This window comes from Microtus ochrogaster, chromosome 19 (genome assembly GCF_000317375.1).
Source record: "Microtus ochrogaster isolate Prairie Vole_2 chromosome 19, MicOch1.0, whole genome shotgun sequence".
Taxonomy (NCBI): domain Eukaryota; kingdom Metazoa; phylum Chordata; class Mammalia; order Rodentia; family Cricetidae; genus Microtus; species Microtus ochrogaster.
In genome coordinates this window covers 51858588-51874781 of record NC_022021.1, presented here as the reverse complement: position 1 = coordinate 51874781, position 16194 = coordinate 51858588, and the positions used below count along the sequence as shown (strand labels likewise).

At 52.8% G+C, this 16194-nt stretch overlaps 1 protein-coding gene across 1 annotated transcript; it reads right to left on the bottom strand.

The window, feature by feature from the left end:
- Nucleotides 1-10748: 10748 nt before the first annotated feature.
- Nucleotides 10749-14530, bottom strand: Irx4 (iroquois homeobox 4). The gene is made up of 5 exons (XM_026783672.1): nucleotides 14486-14530; nucleotides 13821-14072; nucleotides 12987-13099; nucleotides 11920-12248; nucleotides 10749-11557 (listed from the first exon to the last, which is right to left on the bottom strand). The coding sequence occupies exons 1-5, from the start codon at nucleotides 14528-14530 to the stop codon at nucleotides 10749-10751; spliced, it is 1548 nt and encodes a 515-aa protein (XP_026639473.1).
- Nucleotides 14531-16194: the final 1664 nt, after the last annotated feature.

The following is a 16194-nucleotide window of genomic DNA, read 5'->3' as shown; positions in this document are numbered from 1 at the left end:
ATTACCTCTCGACCCTGTGTCCAGATAAGGCAACCACTTGTTCTGGGTCTCCCTAAGTTTTCTTTAGACACAGAACAGAAAATGTAGAAAAGGAATAAAAAGCCCAGAGAATCCTGAATCCCAAGCATCTTGCCCTCTCCTGCTCTGTGTGTCCCATGGACCCAATTTTCTATATTCCTAAGACAAGTCACTGAACATATGAACTCTGTAAGACCAGAGACTTGAGCAGTGCGCATCTTAGGTGCCCTCCGGTGTGATTCTTCTTGGGCCGGTTCTGCTCCTATCCTCTGGTTTGAAGACTCATTGTCTTCTAGGAAACCATAGTGGAACCGTTCTTCCAGGCAAGCAGGAGGTAAGGAAGAGGGCAGTAATAAATGCCAGGAGGATCTGGGAGCCCCAAGGCTCTCACTGTAAGGTGTCTTCCATCCCCCCTCCCAGTACCACACCTGCTTCCTCAAACCCTGGAGCTGCTACTCAGGTATCTGGTAAACTGAGTCATAGCCCCGCCACAGACTCAGCTTGGCCTCTGGTCTCCAGAAATCACAGCCCTGTGGTTGTAGATGATAAGGATCTTATCAGTGGCCAGGCCAGTGCAGATGCATGCTGGGTCTGACTGGTCATGAAAATTTAGAGCCTGGAGCCAGGCAGCCTGGCTCTGCACATTGGCTCCCCTGTCCTGGTGTGCAAGGCAGCCTTGCAGGAATAAACAGGCCATGAGAGATATGGAGCAATTACCCTGAGGCCGTGTCCAGTGCTTTACCTGAAATCAGCTCAGGAGGCTCATGTGGGTTCTGCTTTGATGGCCAACGTTTGGCACTTAGTGTTGACTGGGTCACCTAAAACTATCTTCTGCATTAGCCTAATGGCTTTGTAGAGGGTCTGTGTTTGTATAACCATGAGAGGAACCAAGGAAGACTGGCCTGGAGGAGAAGGGGGAGGAAGAGGAGGCGATGCCAAGCAGGCTTGTATCTGCACACCTGTCTGCCCTCTGTCTTTCTATGGCCTTGAAGCCTGCCTCTCCATCCTCACCTTCCTGTCCCTCAGGAGATGATATACCCAGAGAAAGTGGCCCTGCAGGTAACCTCAGACACAAACAACCAGCATCCATTCCAGCTCTGCAGGGTACTGGGATGACCATGACCACAGAGGTCACTACTCTAGTTTTCCATGGAAGATTTGCCCAGCTGACCCTCAAGAGTGTGGAAGCTCTGGACTGTCTCTGAGCGCACGCTGCCCTGACACAGGACTTAGAGTCACAGTTGTTCTTTGCCTTGAGTTCTGCTCTTATTCAGCTGTGCATGGGGGTTGAGAGTCCCTTAATGCCCAGATGCCAGGGAGGGTGATGTAGGTAGTATTTGGTAATGCAGATATTTGGAGCACATTGGTGAGGGGGAGCCTTTGGAAACCAGAGAGGGCCAGGAGAAGGCTCAGGGTGTGATGGGAAGCTAGTTAGGCCTTTCTCCTCACTCAGCTGGGGCAAGAAGGACATACTATTCCTAGAATCATCTCGGTGGGTCTTACCCTGGGCTCCAGGAACAAGACTGATCTGTGATATTTCCTACTTTGGTAGAGGGTGTGAGAATTCACAGATATGTGAAATACAGCACAATGTTGGAATTATAACCAACAAGTCAACAAACACAACCCCCGGAAAAGTTGACCTTTTCAGTATGTCCCCAGTGTCTGCTTAAGGGATGCACAACTTTAATTTCTAAGTGTCTATTGATGACTTTGTGTCCTGTACCTGCCACCCAGAAATGCAGCCCTATAATTTCCCAGTTTTGTCCCACAAAATCTACCTAGCAGCAGGGTTGGGTCTGGGAGGGAAGGGACTGGTGTGGGGCCAGCTCCTGTCAAGTGAAGGACAACCCTTCAGTGAGAACCTACAGATGCCTCTACTATCTGGAAACTTCTCGGAGGGAGGCTGATAAAACAAAGCCTATTTTTAACGCAAGGACTGTGCGCTGGCTAGTTTAATATCAACTTGACAGAGGCTACAGTCATTTGAGAAGAGGGAACCTCAACTGGGAAACAGCCTCCAGGAGATTGGTCTATAGGGAAGCCCTTGGGTGTTTTCTTAATTAGTGATTGATGTGTCTATTGTGGATGGTGACATCCCTGGGCTGGTGGCCCTGGGTTCTATAAGGAAGCAGGATAGCAAGTCAGAGGGAGGAAGCCAGTTGGTGGCACGTCTCCATGACCTTGTATCAACTCCTGCCTCCAGGTTCTTGGTCTGTTTGAGCTCCTGTCCTGACTTCCTTCAGTGATGAACAATGACATGCAAGTGTAAGACAAATAAACCCTTTCCTCCCCAAGCTGCTTTGGTCATAGCGTTTCATCACAGCAAGAGTAACCTATAGCTAGGACAGACTGCCATCCGAGAACATTCCATCAGCAAGCGAGGTTGCTTGAGAACAAAAAGGTTTGCATGTCTCTTTGACTGCCCATTCTGAAAGACCTCTGTGCTTCTCATATCAGGAGTGTGTGTGTGTGTGTGTCTGTGTGTGTGTGTGCATATGCACATGAGAACTTGCTCACACAAGCTTTTCAGAATAAAGTACAAGGAAGGAAACAGTAAACATTCATGATAATAGCTCACTCTGTACTCCAAACCAGAACGAGTGATTTTTGATTTTTGGAAGCACTTGAATGAAACCAAGGCCCCACCATGATCCGTGTAGCTGGGAAAGTGGGGTTAAGGGCTTTGTGCCTGCTGGGTAGAGGTCTCCTTAGGGATTACGTGAGTCAGGCAGCCTCCTTTGGAGGATTCCCAAACACAAGTAGCAAATACAATCAAGGTCCCCAGGTCATCCCGCTGAAGGCTCTGCAGCCTGGGACGGTGTTTGTGGTACCCCACAAACAGGTACAGAGATGCAAGGGCTCTGATAACCCTTACCAGCCGCAGCTGACATAGAGATAAAAGCAACAAACTCAGCCTCATTGGCCACCAGGAACCCAGCTAGTGCTACAAGCAGATGCGAGTCATCCTGAGTAAGGGACAGAGGTGAAAGGAGGCAGGTCCAGTCCTACATCGCTCTGTGTGTGTGTGGTGGTGGTGGTGGGGCTAGTGGGCAACGTCTTTTCCAAAGCCCTGTGGTTCTGTAAAGGGGTCCATTACAGAAGTGGGGAGCTTATGTCTTGCCTTCTCACTCCTGGGCTGTCTGGGGTGCTGGAGTCAGACTGCTCCAGTCTCTGGTCCTCATTCTCACCAAGGATAAGGGATATGTTGCCCCTTCAGATGCTATCCCACACCGTGGGCGGCTACAGTGGCCTCTGTTCCTCACCGTACAAACAGCCGATGTCAACTAGGAGACCAGATGCAGACCCTCAACGCTGAGGTTCTCGTGCCCTAAGCACCAGAGCCTCCTCTCTCAGGTGCTACATTCATAAGACCCAGAAAGGCCTAGGGATGCTGACTTATGATCCAAGATGAGTGGGGTAAGACCCACAGGTCCCAGGTGACTAGGTAAACCTAACATCCCTGCCTTGAACACCCATGACCAGAGACTTAGAGATGCCGAATATGCACAGACACCTGTGCGGAGTGTACCAAGGGTCCTAGGACACCTGATAGTGGGCTGGACTTTCCCTCTCTGTGACATAAATGACACGCTTGCCTAAGGCATGTGCTGCTGCAAAGCTTGGGCCTGTGTTTGGGCCGATTGTCTTGAACTTGGGCTAATGTTCCATGAAAAGAGACTCTGTTGTTAAATTCATTAATTAAGGTCCCATTTGCGGTCAGACTGTGAATGTGAACCACTTGTGTGTTGGGATAGGCAGTGCGTGTTGCTGATGGACCTGTTGTGGCCTCAGTGGGGGAAGGACCTGCCTTCCAAAGAGGAGAGCAGCCCCAGAGGTCATGGCTGGCGGCAGAGTCTGCCTTGTGGAGTTTGACCAAGTTCTGTCAAGACTGTGAGAGTTGCCCTTAGTGCTAGGAGGTGATGAGGCTAAACCCAAGGGCCAGGCTGAGTTGGAGGTCCCCACTGTCCTTCTAGGACTATTCTATGTAAGAGGGCAGTGGTCGTGAGCCCCAGCTTCTAGGGGCAAAGCAAACGCCTTCTAAGAAAGAAACAGGCCTGAAAGAGATGACAGCACACCCTGCCTTCTGCTTTGAAACATGACCTGTGTGGGATTACTGCGGCCCTATGAAGTTCAGACAATCTACAGCCTTGTATGTGCAAGCACATGTGTGTGAATGTGCACATACTGGAGTATGTGGTGGTGGGAGGGAAGGAGACAAAGAAAATGACAGTGTACATACACATGTGTGAGCGTGCACATGGAGGAACGTGTGTGTGTGTGTGTGTGTGTGTGTATGTGTGTGTGTGCACAAGTGCATGCATGTGTGTGCACAGGCAATAGAAGCTTGCCTTCCAGGAGCTTCTCCTAAGCCTGACTGAAGCTGGAGGTAGCCTAGAGGTTGAGCTGCTTTCTTCTCTTCAGTGGCTCGCCTATGCTGTGGGAGGTGGGATGGGAGGCAGTGGTTCTACCCAGGACCCTGAGCAATCATGGAGTTCTTTCAGGTGCAAGGCTCCTGGCTTCACAGAGTCCTGGCAGCCCAGGGCAATCCTAAGAATCCTCCTGGAACCAGTAGGTGGATGCCCATGGAGAGGTGAGCACTGCTCCAGACACAGGTGCAAATCATCTAACCACACCCTGACCTATGCTCTGGAAGGCAGGCTCCCTCCTCAGAACCCAGACTAAGGAGATCCACCTTCCAGCACCACATGGAGATGTGTGCGCTGTGGCTCTCCATTTTCTGTTATCCCACAAGCTACCAATTTATTAACTTAGCTAGGCAGTTTCTTGACTCAAAAATCTTAGCTCTGATTTCTCCTGCCACGTTTGGTTAGGTGACTGAGGTGTTAAATCATGCATGAAAATGCCTCTCCCTGAAGTCCTTTTGTTAGCTCTGGATCTTTTCATTCAGGTAGTCAGCTGCTGGTATCCTTTCCTTCAACCCTTGGGCACCCTGTGCCAAATGAACCCAAACAATTGCCCCAGTGCCCCACAACCCCAGCCACCTGCACAGTGACCCAGCAACTTAAGCCTCTTTTAGCCAAGTTTATCCCCGAGTCCTGCTAAAGCTTGGGCTTTCCCCTTGTTCCTTGACGATGATTCTCCACGCTTTTGCTCACAAATGAGTCGACTTGCTTCCACTTACACCACACTGCTGGCCCCGTGCTTCAGTTAAGTGGGAATTGTCTTTTACAGTGGTCCGGCCTCTGGCCCTGGGCCAGTCTTCTCTGTGGCTATTTTCTGTCCTTTGCTTTGTCTCTCAAAAATCACAGCTATCCACCAAGACCCAAGACTTGGGCCACCTGCAGGTGTGTTCCTGCTCACCACAGCAGAGTTATGTCTTCCGAGAGACTGAGCGAGGCAAGACAGCTGTAGAAACAGAGGTCCTGGTGTGTTCACTGAAGAGGTATACTAGGGAGTGTTCTGGAATCCTGCACAGGCACATGGGTCCTGGACAAGGGGTGGCTTAGCATAGTTCAGCGCCTAGCATGAGCACCAATAAGCCAGGAGGAATGTGGTCCAGTGGAAAATGGGGTGCCTCACGGTCTTGCACCCATGCCTCCCTCTGCTTTGTGTAATTTTGGTGCGGTTATGTACACGAGGAAGATGTGTTTTAAAATAATACAATCCCAGTGGGTTTTTGATCCTACTGCACGTACTGGCTTTGGGGGAGCCTAGGCAGTTTGGATGCTCACCTTACCAGACCTGGATGGAGGTGGGCGGTCCTTGGACTTCCCACAGGTCAGGGAACCCTGATTGCTCTTAGAGCTGATGAGGGAGGAGGACTTGATGGGGGAGGGGGAGGGAAATGGGAGGCGGTGGCGGGGAGGAGGCAGAAATCCTTAATAAATAAATTAATTAAAAAAAATATGTGGCCAAAAATGGGGGACTAAAAAAAAATAAAAATAAAATAATGCAATCCTTTGAAAAGCAAAGATAAACCAGTTTAACTGGAACCAGAGTGTCTGCTGACATCTCTCTGTGGGGTTGACAGCACCTGGTAACAGGGTTCTCTCTTCAGGGTTCTACTCCAGGGCAATGGGTGGAGCCACAGGGACACCCTCACCCCACCAAGGCCATGGTACTGGCATCAAAAGAACCAGGGCAGGTGCTTTGGGGAACCCTATCTCAATCCTCCCTTCTGGGACCTTCCTCTCCTGGGGAAATTTCCTTCAGGTTAGTAAGGTGTAGGTGTTCTGATCTATGCTTGACTTTTGGTTTCCTGAGGAGACATGTCACCGAGGTGCTGGGAAGAGGGGACTCTGGTTGTCTAGGGCAGGTTTGGATAATGCCTGACAACAGCTCAGGAAATAATCAGGAGGTCCTGTCCTCCCCTGTAGACAACTAGGGGTAGCTAGAACACTAGGATTCCTGGGGTAAGAGTCTGACTCTTTTAAAAAAAAATTTATTTTATTGAACTATACATTTTTCTCTAAGAGTCTTACTCTTGACCTGCTCCCCAATACAAGAGATCCTTTCCCTAAAAGAAAAAAAGCATTTGGTTCACAATGCACCACTTCTAAAGTTGGTTGATGAGAGACACTGGGAAGGAATCTCACTCCCATTGGCCCTCCTTCCCTGGGCCTTCCTTCACCCCTGTGGCCCCAGCTTCCTCAAATCCCAACTCTCTTCCATCCTTCCTCTTTCTTCTTTTCCACACACTCCCTCTGGGTTCATTGTTCGGTGTCCCTTCCAGCTGGGCTTTGCACCAGGGTCCTTTAACAGGTCACAGAGCCTCTTCTCAACCCTTGATCCTTGCTGACTTCTCCTGTGCTGATCTAAGTTCTGTCACTTGGGAGAACCAGAGGGAACAAAGACCAGGTCAACAAGGCGTGGAGGAAGGCATCTGGCTTGTGGCTTCTGGGGATACAGAGAAGCCACTCATCCTGCTGGAACTTTGGAAAGGGAAGAGAAGAGAGATGCTTGGCTCTGGAAAGGGGGGAATAAGTGGGACACCCCTGCCTCAGCCACTCCAGGTGGAAGTCTGAGGTTTGGGGACAACTTGAAGTTCCTCTCTGATATTGATCACCAGCTCTGCTCCCATGATGGAGACCTGTGGGAGAGAGACCACTCTGGGCTGCCGAGGATACCCAGTTCACTCTGGCAGGGAGGAGGGCAGAGGCCATGTAGTCTCTCTTCATTAGCTGTTTGTGGACCTATCCTAGGAGACAGTTTCCCTGTCTCCTGGTGGACCTGGAGAGCCTTGCTCAGAGGAGGAAAATCAGTGGCCTCCCCTGCTGTCCTGGTGGAGAGAAGAGAGGAGGGGGTGGGGAGAATACCTTTGCTGTCGGCTCTGCCACAGCTCTCAGGCGGGCATGCCCGGGGAGAAGTAGGTGGCATAAATCGCATGCATAATCTCAGGAGACCACCACTTTAAATCTTAATTGGTTGCCTTTTAAATATCATTTAAGGGCCGGTTTCTCTGCCTTTCTCTAGTTAAGAAGGTGTCGTGTCAAACTCTATTACCTTGCAGTATGTCTCTCCCTTACTCTCTCTCTCTTTTTTTTTTTTTTTTTGGAAAGGGAGAGAAAAAGAAAAAAAAAAATGGAGCCGTCAGCCGCGTTTGAGGGGTCGATAAAGCTTTTAGATTTGGAGACGGTTTCCGGAGCCAGTTTCCTGCGGCTACGTGTTGTTAATGGGGCTTAAGGAATTATCTTAGACTGGGCCCGGCCGGGAGCCGTATATTTCCTGCGCCTGTTCCCTTGTCGAGTCTGAATATGCTGCTGTCAGACTCGCTTAATGAAAAGTAACGCGCCGCTGATTACAGTTTTATTTGGCTCTATGTAAAGAGCGCCGTTAATTTAGCCTCTCCTCTCCGTGTGTTTGCGATCGCCACGCCTGAGCGACTGAGCGCGTCCCTGCGCTGCCGCCTCGCGCGGCCGCCCAGGGCAGGTTGACAGCATCCCGCAGGGGAAGTCGCAGCTAGAAATCCTCCCCCGCAGCGCTCCGCTGGGGGGGGAGGGGAAATCCAGACCTCTCCCCTCCCAGCGCCCTCATCCTGAATTCTGACCAGCGCCCCCAAGATTGGGTGAACCTAATAGCACAGCTTTCAGACTGTTCCCCTGAGTCAGAGGTGTCTTTGGGGGCCCTGAAATGTGGCTAAGTTCCCCCTCCCACTTGATATCTTTATTCACAATGTAGTACAGTTTACTCAAATATAAACTCCTTTAGTCGCTAGGGTCACCAAGGGCTGGGGCTCTAGAAACTTGTTATTTGGACTCCCAGAGCTGGTACAGGCCACACCCAGAGGTTCCAAGCTCTATAAACTTGAGCGAGTGCAGTAACCTCCTACCCTCGGGCCTCAGAGGAGGAATTTGGGGGCCAGGGCCGGCATGTGGACAGTGAGCACTGATCAGAGCCTAGGGTGTGTGCGCCCCAGGCAAATCTGTCTGCCATTAGGACACAGGCTTAGGTCCAAGCTTGAATTTCTGACTCCCCTGTCTTTATCTCACCTACTCCTCGCCTGAATCTGTGAAGCCTAATTTTTTTTGCTGAAAATACTTGGCTTTGTCTAGGGTTGTGTGGGGGCGCGCTTGGAGGCCGCATTAAAATTCCTCGCGACCCAGCTTGGGCAGCAACGTGTCTCCCCTGAGACTCCACTTTCGCTATTACTGTCAAGTACCCTTGACTCTTTATTTTTGCCCTTTTATCTATTACAACTAATTCGAGTTCTTTTGCCCTTTTCAGTCTAAGACGTGGGCTTTCCGCAAAGCCTCCCCTGCCAGCGCTCTCTCAAAGCGCAGAGCCTTTAGAAATTGAGGGGTTTACTGTCAAAATGAAAATTTCACTTCAAATTATCTTGGCTGATGCTCGCTTGCTAGGCCGGGGGCTCCTGCCGCAGCCTTTTGACAGGCACATCAGCGGCAAGCTTCCGCGTCCCGATAATATCATCCAGGAGAGCGAAAGTCAATGCGGTGACAGCGCAGGCCGGGACAATCCAATTACTGAGTGCTGGCCAGGGCAAGCCTGCGGCTTGTGGGGCAGTTGGCCACTCAGTGTGCAAGGGCCCAGTGCCGGCAACCAGGATTCAGGGTGAGGACCAAAACTCAGGGGACCCTGTCAGTTCTAGGGGTCTGGTTCCAACAAGGCTAAGTTTCTTTCCTTAGGGTCTGTAAACTATCCCTACAGCTGGCCCTTTGGGCTCATTACTGTGACTAGACTCCAGCCTAGTTCCACCCCTATGCTTGCAGAAGAAAGAACTGACATCTATTAAAGGTTTGGTGTCTCTCAAAGGCCATTTTTCTGAGATGAAAAGTGGTGTATTATAGCAGCCGGAGTCTGTGGCTATTAGAATTTATTCTAGTCCCTGGTCTGCCACCACCTTAATCTAGTAGCAGCTTGCCCTGGGTTCCCTGCTTTACAACCTTTCTGCTTGCCACAGCCACATTGGGGACTTTTATGAAGTCCAGAAAGGCCTGAGCAGCAGCTTGTAGGTCAGCAGAGAGCCAGGAATGGATGTTGGGCAGGTGCCTCCTGAAGATGCAGAGAACATTGTAAAGACGAGCCACAGAGGACCCGAGTTTACAGTGGCTTCCACTAATGACTTTGCTGAGAAGGGTGTGAGGGGTCAGGCCTGCCCCCGACCCAAGCCCCAAGCCCTTGGGTCCTCATCCCAGGTCTCTTTAGCTCTGCTCCTGACTTCTGCTACTAAGGTCTCCCCTCTGGAGCCTTCAGAACTTGAGTGACATAGAAGCCAAATTTAAAGTAATCAGGGCTCATGCTGCATCTCTGGATGTAGACAAGCATCTCTGGATGGGGTAAGAATCTGTTAATCTCTTGGCTGGGAGAATAGTGGTCTCTGGGCAATGTTCCCTTCCCCACAGCAAAATTCCAGGGGATTTAGAAAGCCTAAATTTTACTTTAATCCAGTCAAAGAAACCCTTATTTCCTCAAAATTCTGGTGTCTGGCAGCGGGGCAAAGTTTAACGTTTGGGGTCTCACATTCAATGATGAATTCAGAAGAGTGTCCCTCCTGTGTCTTTAACATCTCAGAAATGGTTTGTTTAGTTAAACTTGGATAGGCAACCTCATTATTGGCACGGAGGTGTCTGGGTCACCCCGCCCATTCTTCCTTCCCCTGGTGGGTACGAATCACCCTTCCAACCACACCTGTGGACCCCAGCTGTGAAATGCGTTCTTTCTGCAATGCAAACACCATCACAGGGATTTATTAGTTTTGTTGTATTAGCCTTTCTCTGAAACAGGCAATTACTGGTGTGGATATACATCTTAGAAAACATAATTTTGTTGAGTCAAGAGTGTGCAACAGTGTAAACACGGTGGGAGTGTTGTTGGTGAGCTTTATGTGCTGAGGATGAAGTCCGAAGAAAAGCAGGTTGAGGAGTCTTCCTAACGAACACCGGCATGCCTCAAACCCAGAAGGAGATGGCGACACAAAACAAACCTCAGAACCCAAATGCCTTCTCAATGTAAACTTTGGATGTAAACTTTACTCTTCAGGGGGGGCTCTCCTCTGCTTTGAGAGTGTTCTCTTGTCTTCCTGGAGTTCAGGGATGGTTCAGGTGGACGCAAGATCAGGTGAAACCTGGTGATGGAATGCAAGAGGGTTCTTCCATTGCCCGAGAGCCTGAGTTCAGATCCTTTGCCTTAGATGGGATAGCATCCTTGGCTTGGAAATGCCCCCTTCCTTTGGAAACCCATTAAAAACAGTCCAGAGTCAGCGCCTGCAGCCTGAGCGCCAGTTCTTTTCTCCACTGTGCAGGTGGGTGTTAAGTGCAGAAGGGTTTGCCACCGGTTTTGGGCGTAGCCAGCAGCTCCCGGGCAGCCCCCACAGGTGGGGCATCTTGATGCACCGTGGGCGGGAAGGAGCAGGCCAGAGGCGTAGTCAGTACGTTGGCGCCCGCCCCCAGAGAACGTCCTAGAGGGCCGGGATCCAGAAGTGCGCCCTTAGCGGTGGCCCAGGCCTGGTTCAAAGTGCTGTGCCTAAGGATGGGATCGTGAAATACCCCGTCCACCCAGTTTCTGAGACTAGTTACTGGGGAGTCCTGGTGCCTTTCTAGGGCTCCCGAGGGGGCTGGGACTGCAGGCGAGGACGCCGGCGGCGCTGAGGATGCCCCCGCCGGACCTTGGCGTTTCAGCATGCAAGAGGGAAACTCAGTCTGGTTCAGAGCTGTGGCTGCGGCAGCGGTGGCTGTGTGAGCCAAGGACCAGATGCGCGGCTTGGTCTCCAGGCTCGGCGGCGCCCCCGCTGGAGCAAAGCTCAATTTGGCTTCGCAGACCTGTGGGCCGCCCTCAGTACCAGAATCTGGCGCAACCACTGTGCTCCGGAGGCAGCTCCGGCCCCTCTCCAGGTCCTCATCTATGGCAGCTCCACCAGCGGTGCCAAGAGGCATCCGGAGTGTGGTGGAGGCCTCCTTGCCTGGGCCAGGGCCATCAGATGAGGCAGGAATCCTCTCTGGTCCGTTGTCCAGGGGCTGGAAGGGCGTCTTCAGATCGCACTCTGAGGTCTCTGCATCTAGAGGGTCGAAATCTTCCAGGTCACTGAGTTCTAACTCCTTGTCGTCTTTGCCAACGGGACCTGTCAGGCGACAATACGTGGCCAGTGGCGGGAGACAGGAAGGTAAAACTAACTTCCTTTAATCCTACAGCCCAGGCCTTTCTCTGTTTTCCTCTTCCTACCACTAGAGACCACCAATCTTGAACTAGTAACATTAACACCAGCTGGGCAGATCTGGACTCACCGGTGTATGAAATGCTTTTTAACTTGACTTTAAGTAAGCCCACATGGCACCACTTCCCCTCCACTTCCCAGGCACAAGATCTGACTGGAAACCAGTTCGCTCATTTGCTGCCCAGGCCCCAAGGGCTTTCCGTTTGCTACCCAAAAGCTTCCAGAGAACCCCACCCACCCACCCAAACGTTACAGAATCTCCAACCCACCTTCGCTCTTGGCACTCTTGAGAGGCTCCTCCCTTGACTCCTCCTCGACCGCATCCTCCTCCTCACCCTCCCCATAGGGCCGCTTCTCGTCTGAGCACTTATTTCGAGGAGGCCAGGTCATCTTGTTTTCCTTTTTGAGGCGCCGGCGCGCATTGGCGAACCATGTGGAGACCTGTGTGAGGGTCATCTTGGTGATGATGGCCAGCATGATCTTCTCTCCCTTGGTGGGGTACGGGTTCTTCCGGTGCTCCTGCAGCCAGGCCTTCAGCGTGCTCGTGGTCTCCCGGGTGGCGTTCTTGCGCCGCGTGCCGCTGTCCACGGTCCCGTACCTGGAGACAGGCTCTGCAATGGGGTGCCAGTCGGGCCCCCCGGGGGAGATCACGCGGAGCGAGCAGGTGCGGGGCATAGGGACAGGCTGTGTCTCTCTGGGGTGGGTTGCACTTATGGGCAATGCCTTGCCTTTTGTGGGCCAAGGGCAAAGATAATGTCATTAAGATGACAGGGAGTAGGTCATGGCCTCTGCCACTCTGTAGACAGATTTCTTTGATTTCCACTGTGGGGTTTCCCTCTTATCGCTTTGATCCGCAAACCATGAAAAGATATCATGGACCTGTGAGTCAGCACCTGGGAACCTGAACCCAGAGACAGAGGGGAGGAACAACCCAGGAACCAAGCTCAGGGCTTTTGGTTGAGCTAGTTCCATAGGAAGATGGAGCAATGGGCTGTCCCCAGCATGGGCACCGAGGGCTAAGGGCCTTCTGACTTTTGATGCCCACTGTAGGGCTGGTGGCCTTGGCTCAGACACCTATCTGGGCTGATCTTCTTGGGATGTGTGGAGGTGTCTCAGGCCCGTCAAGGAAGCAGCCTGGTGGACTGAATTTTCTGGAATCAATTTGCTTGAAAGTGACAGTGATGGGAGAATTTAGGATAGAACACCTGCCTGAAGGAATTGTCCACTCTGCTGGTCACCCCACCTGGGGGGGGGGCGCTGGTGGTGGTGATGAAGGGTGGAGTGGCTGGTAGCTGGTACTGTACTGGCAGTGGGGGAGGGAGGTTTCATCCCTCACCTGTCATATGGGTACTGGCCCAGAGCTGGCTCATATGGGTAGTAGGCTGCAGCAGCGGTGGGCGCTAGGCCTGCGTGTGAAGAGCCTGTGCCGTCCTTGGACTCGAAACTGTTCTGTAAAAATCAAGGTGTCTGAGGTCACAGCTTCTGGGGATCCAGCTAGAAACTCTCTGTTAAGCCTTCTTAACTTAGCTCAGAGCCCCGAGTTTCCCCCAAACTCCCCCAAGGCCCACAAAAGCCAATCCATCTCCTGCTGGTCTCACTCAACAGGGATAGAGCAGGGGGTGAAGATGAAGTGAGAAGGGGCGAGAAGAGGAAAGAGATCTCGAAGAAGCCTGGAAGGGGAGAAAGAGGGCAGACTAGTAAGGACTCCAAAGAGGCCACCAGGCCTGGGGATAAAGAAGCTTAGAGAAGAGGCCTTGAGTGAGAGGAAGGGGGCTGAGCGGTGAGGAGATAGGGTGTGAGGTCCGAAGGGGAAGGGGAGAGGGAAGAAGGAACAGAGAGTGCTGGGTAAGAAGAGAGAGGTTGGCTGAGTCTGGGAGGACCTCCCTCGCCTCGAGAACCGGGAACCTGATCAGAATTCAAAGGCAAACTTAAACCACAGCATGATCTTAGGCCCTGGGCCTCGCGGGCGGGTAACCCTGAATCTGAACCAGGCTACGGGTGCTGTGCGGCTTCGGCCCCGGAGGCACCGCTGAAATCCTTCTTTTCCTCTCACCCCAACCTGTAGGGGATCCAGGGCACTCGCGCCCGCCGCGGAAGTAGTCTTGGCAAACCGAGGGTTCAGGGCGGGGCGCGTTGCGGTGGGAGGGGAGGAGGGGATTTGTCCCCTTACCAGCGAGTAGAAAGCCGATGCCTCAGAGCCGTAAGTCACGTAGTTTCCATAGCCCTGCGAGCTGCCGTAGGGGCTCCCGTAGACGCCCAGCGCAGCTGCTGAATTGAGTTCGTGGCGTGCGGTGGCCAGTAGCCGGCTCTCGTAGACAGGGCAGTAGACAGGTGCCTGGGCTGAGGCCGAAGGCCCGGAGTCAGCCAGTGTGCGGCCACCAGACTCGCAACACGTGCTCAGGGAGTTGGTGGTCATCAGGAACTGGAGAAAGAGGGACCACAACGAAGCATGGGCACCTGGACAGAGTGTCCCTAAGGGCCTCCGACTTGAGTTCTTCCCTCAACAGCCAACCGAGGCCTTGCCTTCTCTGACCACGTGGGGCCCAGCCAGCTGTTCAAATCCTCCACTGGGTTCCAAGGCCCTACAAGCCTTCTCACCAAGTACGTCTGACTCAAGTGCTTCCCAGGGTCTCCCAGGGCACACTCTGATGGGTTAAACAAAAGGGAATTCAGACCCACCCACAGGATTTTACTAGCACCTCTAAGTGCTTCCTAACCACGTTTGGCGAGTATAAGGGGCCACCAGGCAAGGTCCCTGCAGTCTGGGAAATGGCAGCCAGTGGTGGCTCTTTTCTCTCCCCCTCCCGCTGTCAGACCATGCAGGAGGCCGGTTACCTGGGGAGCGGAGGAGTAAGGGTATCCAAACTGCGGGTAGGACATGGCGGGCACCGCCTAGGAAGGTTGGAGGGGCCGTTAGGGTGCTGTGCACGGTGTGGCCACTCCTCCGGGGCTTCAGGCTCCTAGGCTCTGGGAAGGCGAAGCGAGAGGAGGTCAGTTCACCCAGGTGCAGCGCAAACTTTCCTAACCAGACAAGAAAGTGAGTGGCCTTGTTCGTAGTGATCCTTTTAGCTTCGAAGTCTGAACCCTTCAGAGGCCTCTGGGACCAGGTGGCCTCGCCACGAGGACAGAAATACATATTTTACAAAACGAAAGAAAGGAAGGAAGGAAGGAAAGAAAGAAGGAAGGAAGGAAGATAAAACAAAAAACCGAGTCTTGCGGACTGTTAAGTCAGTTGTGCAAGGTTTTAAGCTGCAGAAGCGCTGACGTCAGCCAACGCCGCAGCTTGGCCTGGCCGCAGACCTGCGGGTCATTCGGCTGCTGACCGGGCGGGGCGGAGACAGTCTACGTCTGCGCCAGCAGGGTGGAGGGCCGTCGAGCTTTAACAAATGAACTCCATCTAAGGAGTCAATATCGCCCCCGACGAACGGTGTTTCTCCTTAGTCACGGAGGACGGAAGGCACTTTTAATTAGAAATTAATTAACGAGCAGCTGCTCCTTCACACCCCACTGTAATCATCAGTCTCAATTACAAATGAGACCTATGAAGGGACACACGAGTGAGTCTTCAGTGAAGATGTAATCAACAGTTAAATTAGCCGGGCGCAGGCTGCAGCCGCCCCGTTGCCCCCACGCTGCTTAGGGTGGAAGGACGCAGGCCCTGCAGACCCCGCAGGCCCCTCGTGCTGAGACGAAGACAGCGTGCCTGGAAGCTCCACACACTTCTTCACCACGTAGGTTTAGGAGCCATCTCGGCAACGACTCTCATCAGTTTCAATTCCAACTCTGTACCAAACAGAGTTTTAGAACCAACTGACACCATAAGAGAGCCCACTTTCTGATGGCGACCTGAACTCAGGTGTGTGCACTTGTCTCCCGGGGCCTCTCCAGAGTCCCACACTTCCAGGATCGGTGGGGACCAGGTACTGCGGGACTTCCTGGGTCTAGCACAGGTTGACTGTGGCATTTTGGACAGCGGCTGTCCCTGGAAACGGCCCCTCCCCCCTCTCCACTCCAGGTCAGCCCTCTGCTCAGCCTGGCTTCGCTTCATTTCCTCTCCCCTCCCTCTTCTGGTCTCCCTTCGCGGCCTCCTTCCGCATCCCAAGGCTAAGACAGAGACTGTCAGACGCTGCTGCTTGCTGGGAAGAGCAGATTTTCCAATTTGGCCCCTGGGCTCCTCCCGAAGGCTCGCTGATCCTAGCCAGCCACAGGGCTGGGTAGAGGGAAGGGGGCGTCGGGTGCGGGTGCCTAGCCTTGGTACACTGCTTCCTGCCTGGAGTGTAAGGAACTCTCGGAGAGAGAGAGGCCCAGTGTCCTTTCAGGACTTCCTGAGCAAATCTGGGCCCTGTAATATTGCCCGGGTGTTCAAAGCGGCTCTGAGTGGAGCGAGCAGGGCTATCAGGCTGCCTTTCACACTGATCTTTCCGGGCCCAGGCTCGCCCCTACTTCTTTTGGTCCACCAGGCCAGCCTCTCGCGTTCAGCCGGCAGCAGAGTCGCTCATCTCTGAGAGCTGTGCAGACTTGCTCCGAAAGATTCCTGGGTTCAG

Bases quoted from the DNA above. Each gene is read 5' to 3' on its own strand.
- Irx4 (XM_026783672.1), bottom strand. From the start codon at position 14,530: ATGTCCTACCCGCAGTTTGGATACCCTTACTCCTCCGCTCCCCAG. The intron at 14,073-14,485 runs GTAACCGGCCTC...CTCTTTCTCCAG, and splicing joins CTTACTCCTCCGCTCCCCAG to TTCCTGATGACCACCAACTC. The intron at 12,249-12,986 runs GTGAGGGATGAA...GCCTGTCTCCAG, and splicing joins GGCCAGTACCCATATGACAG to GTACGGGACCGTGGACAGCG.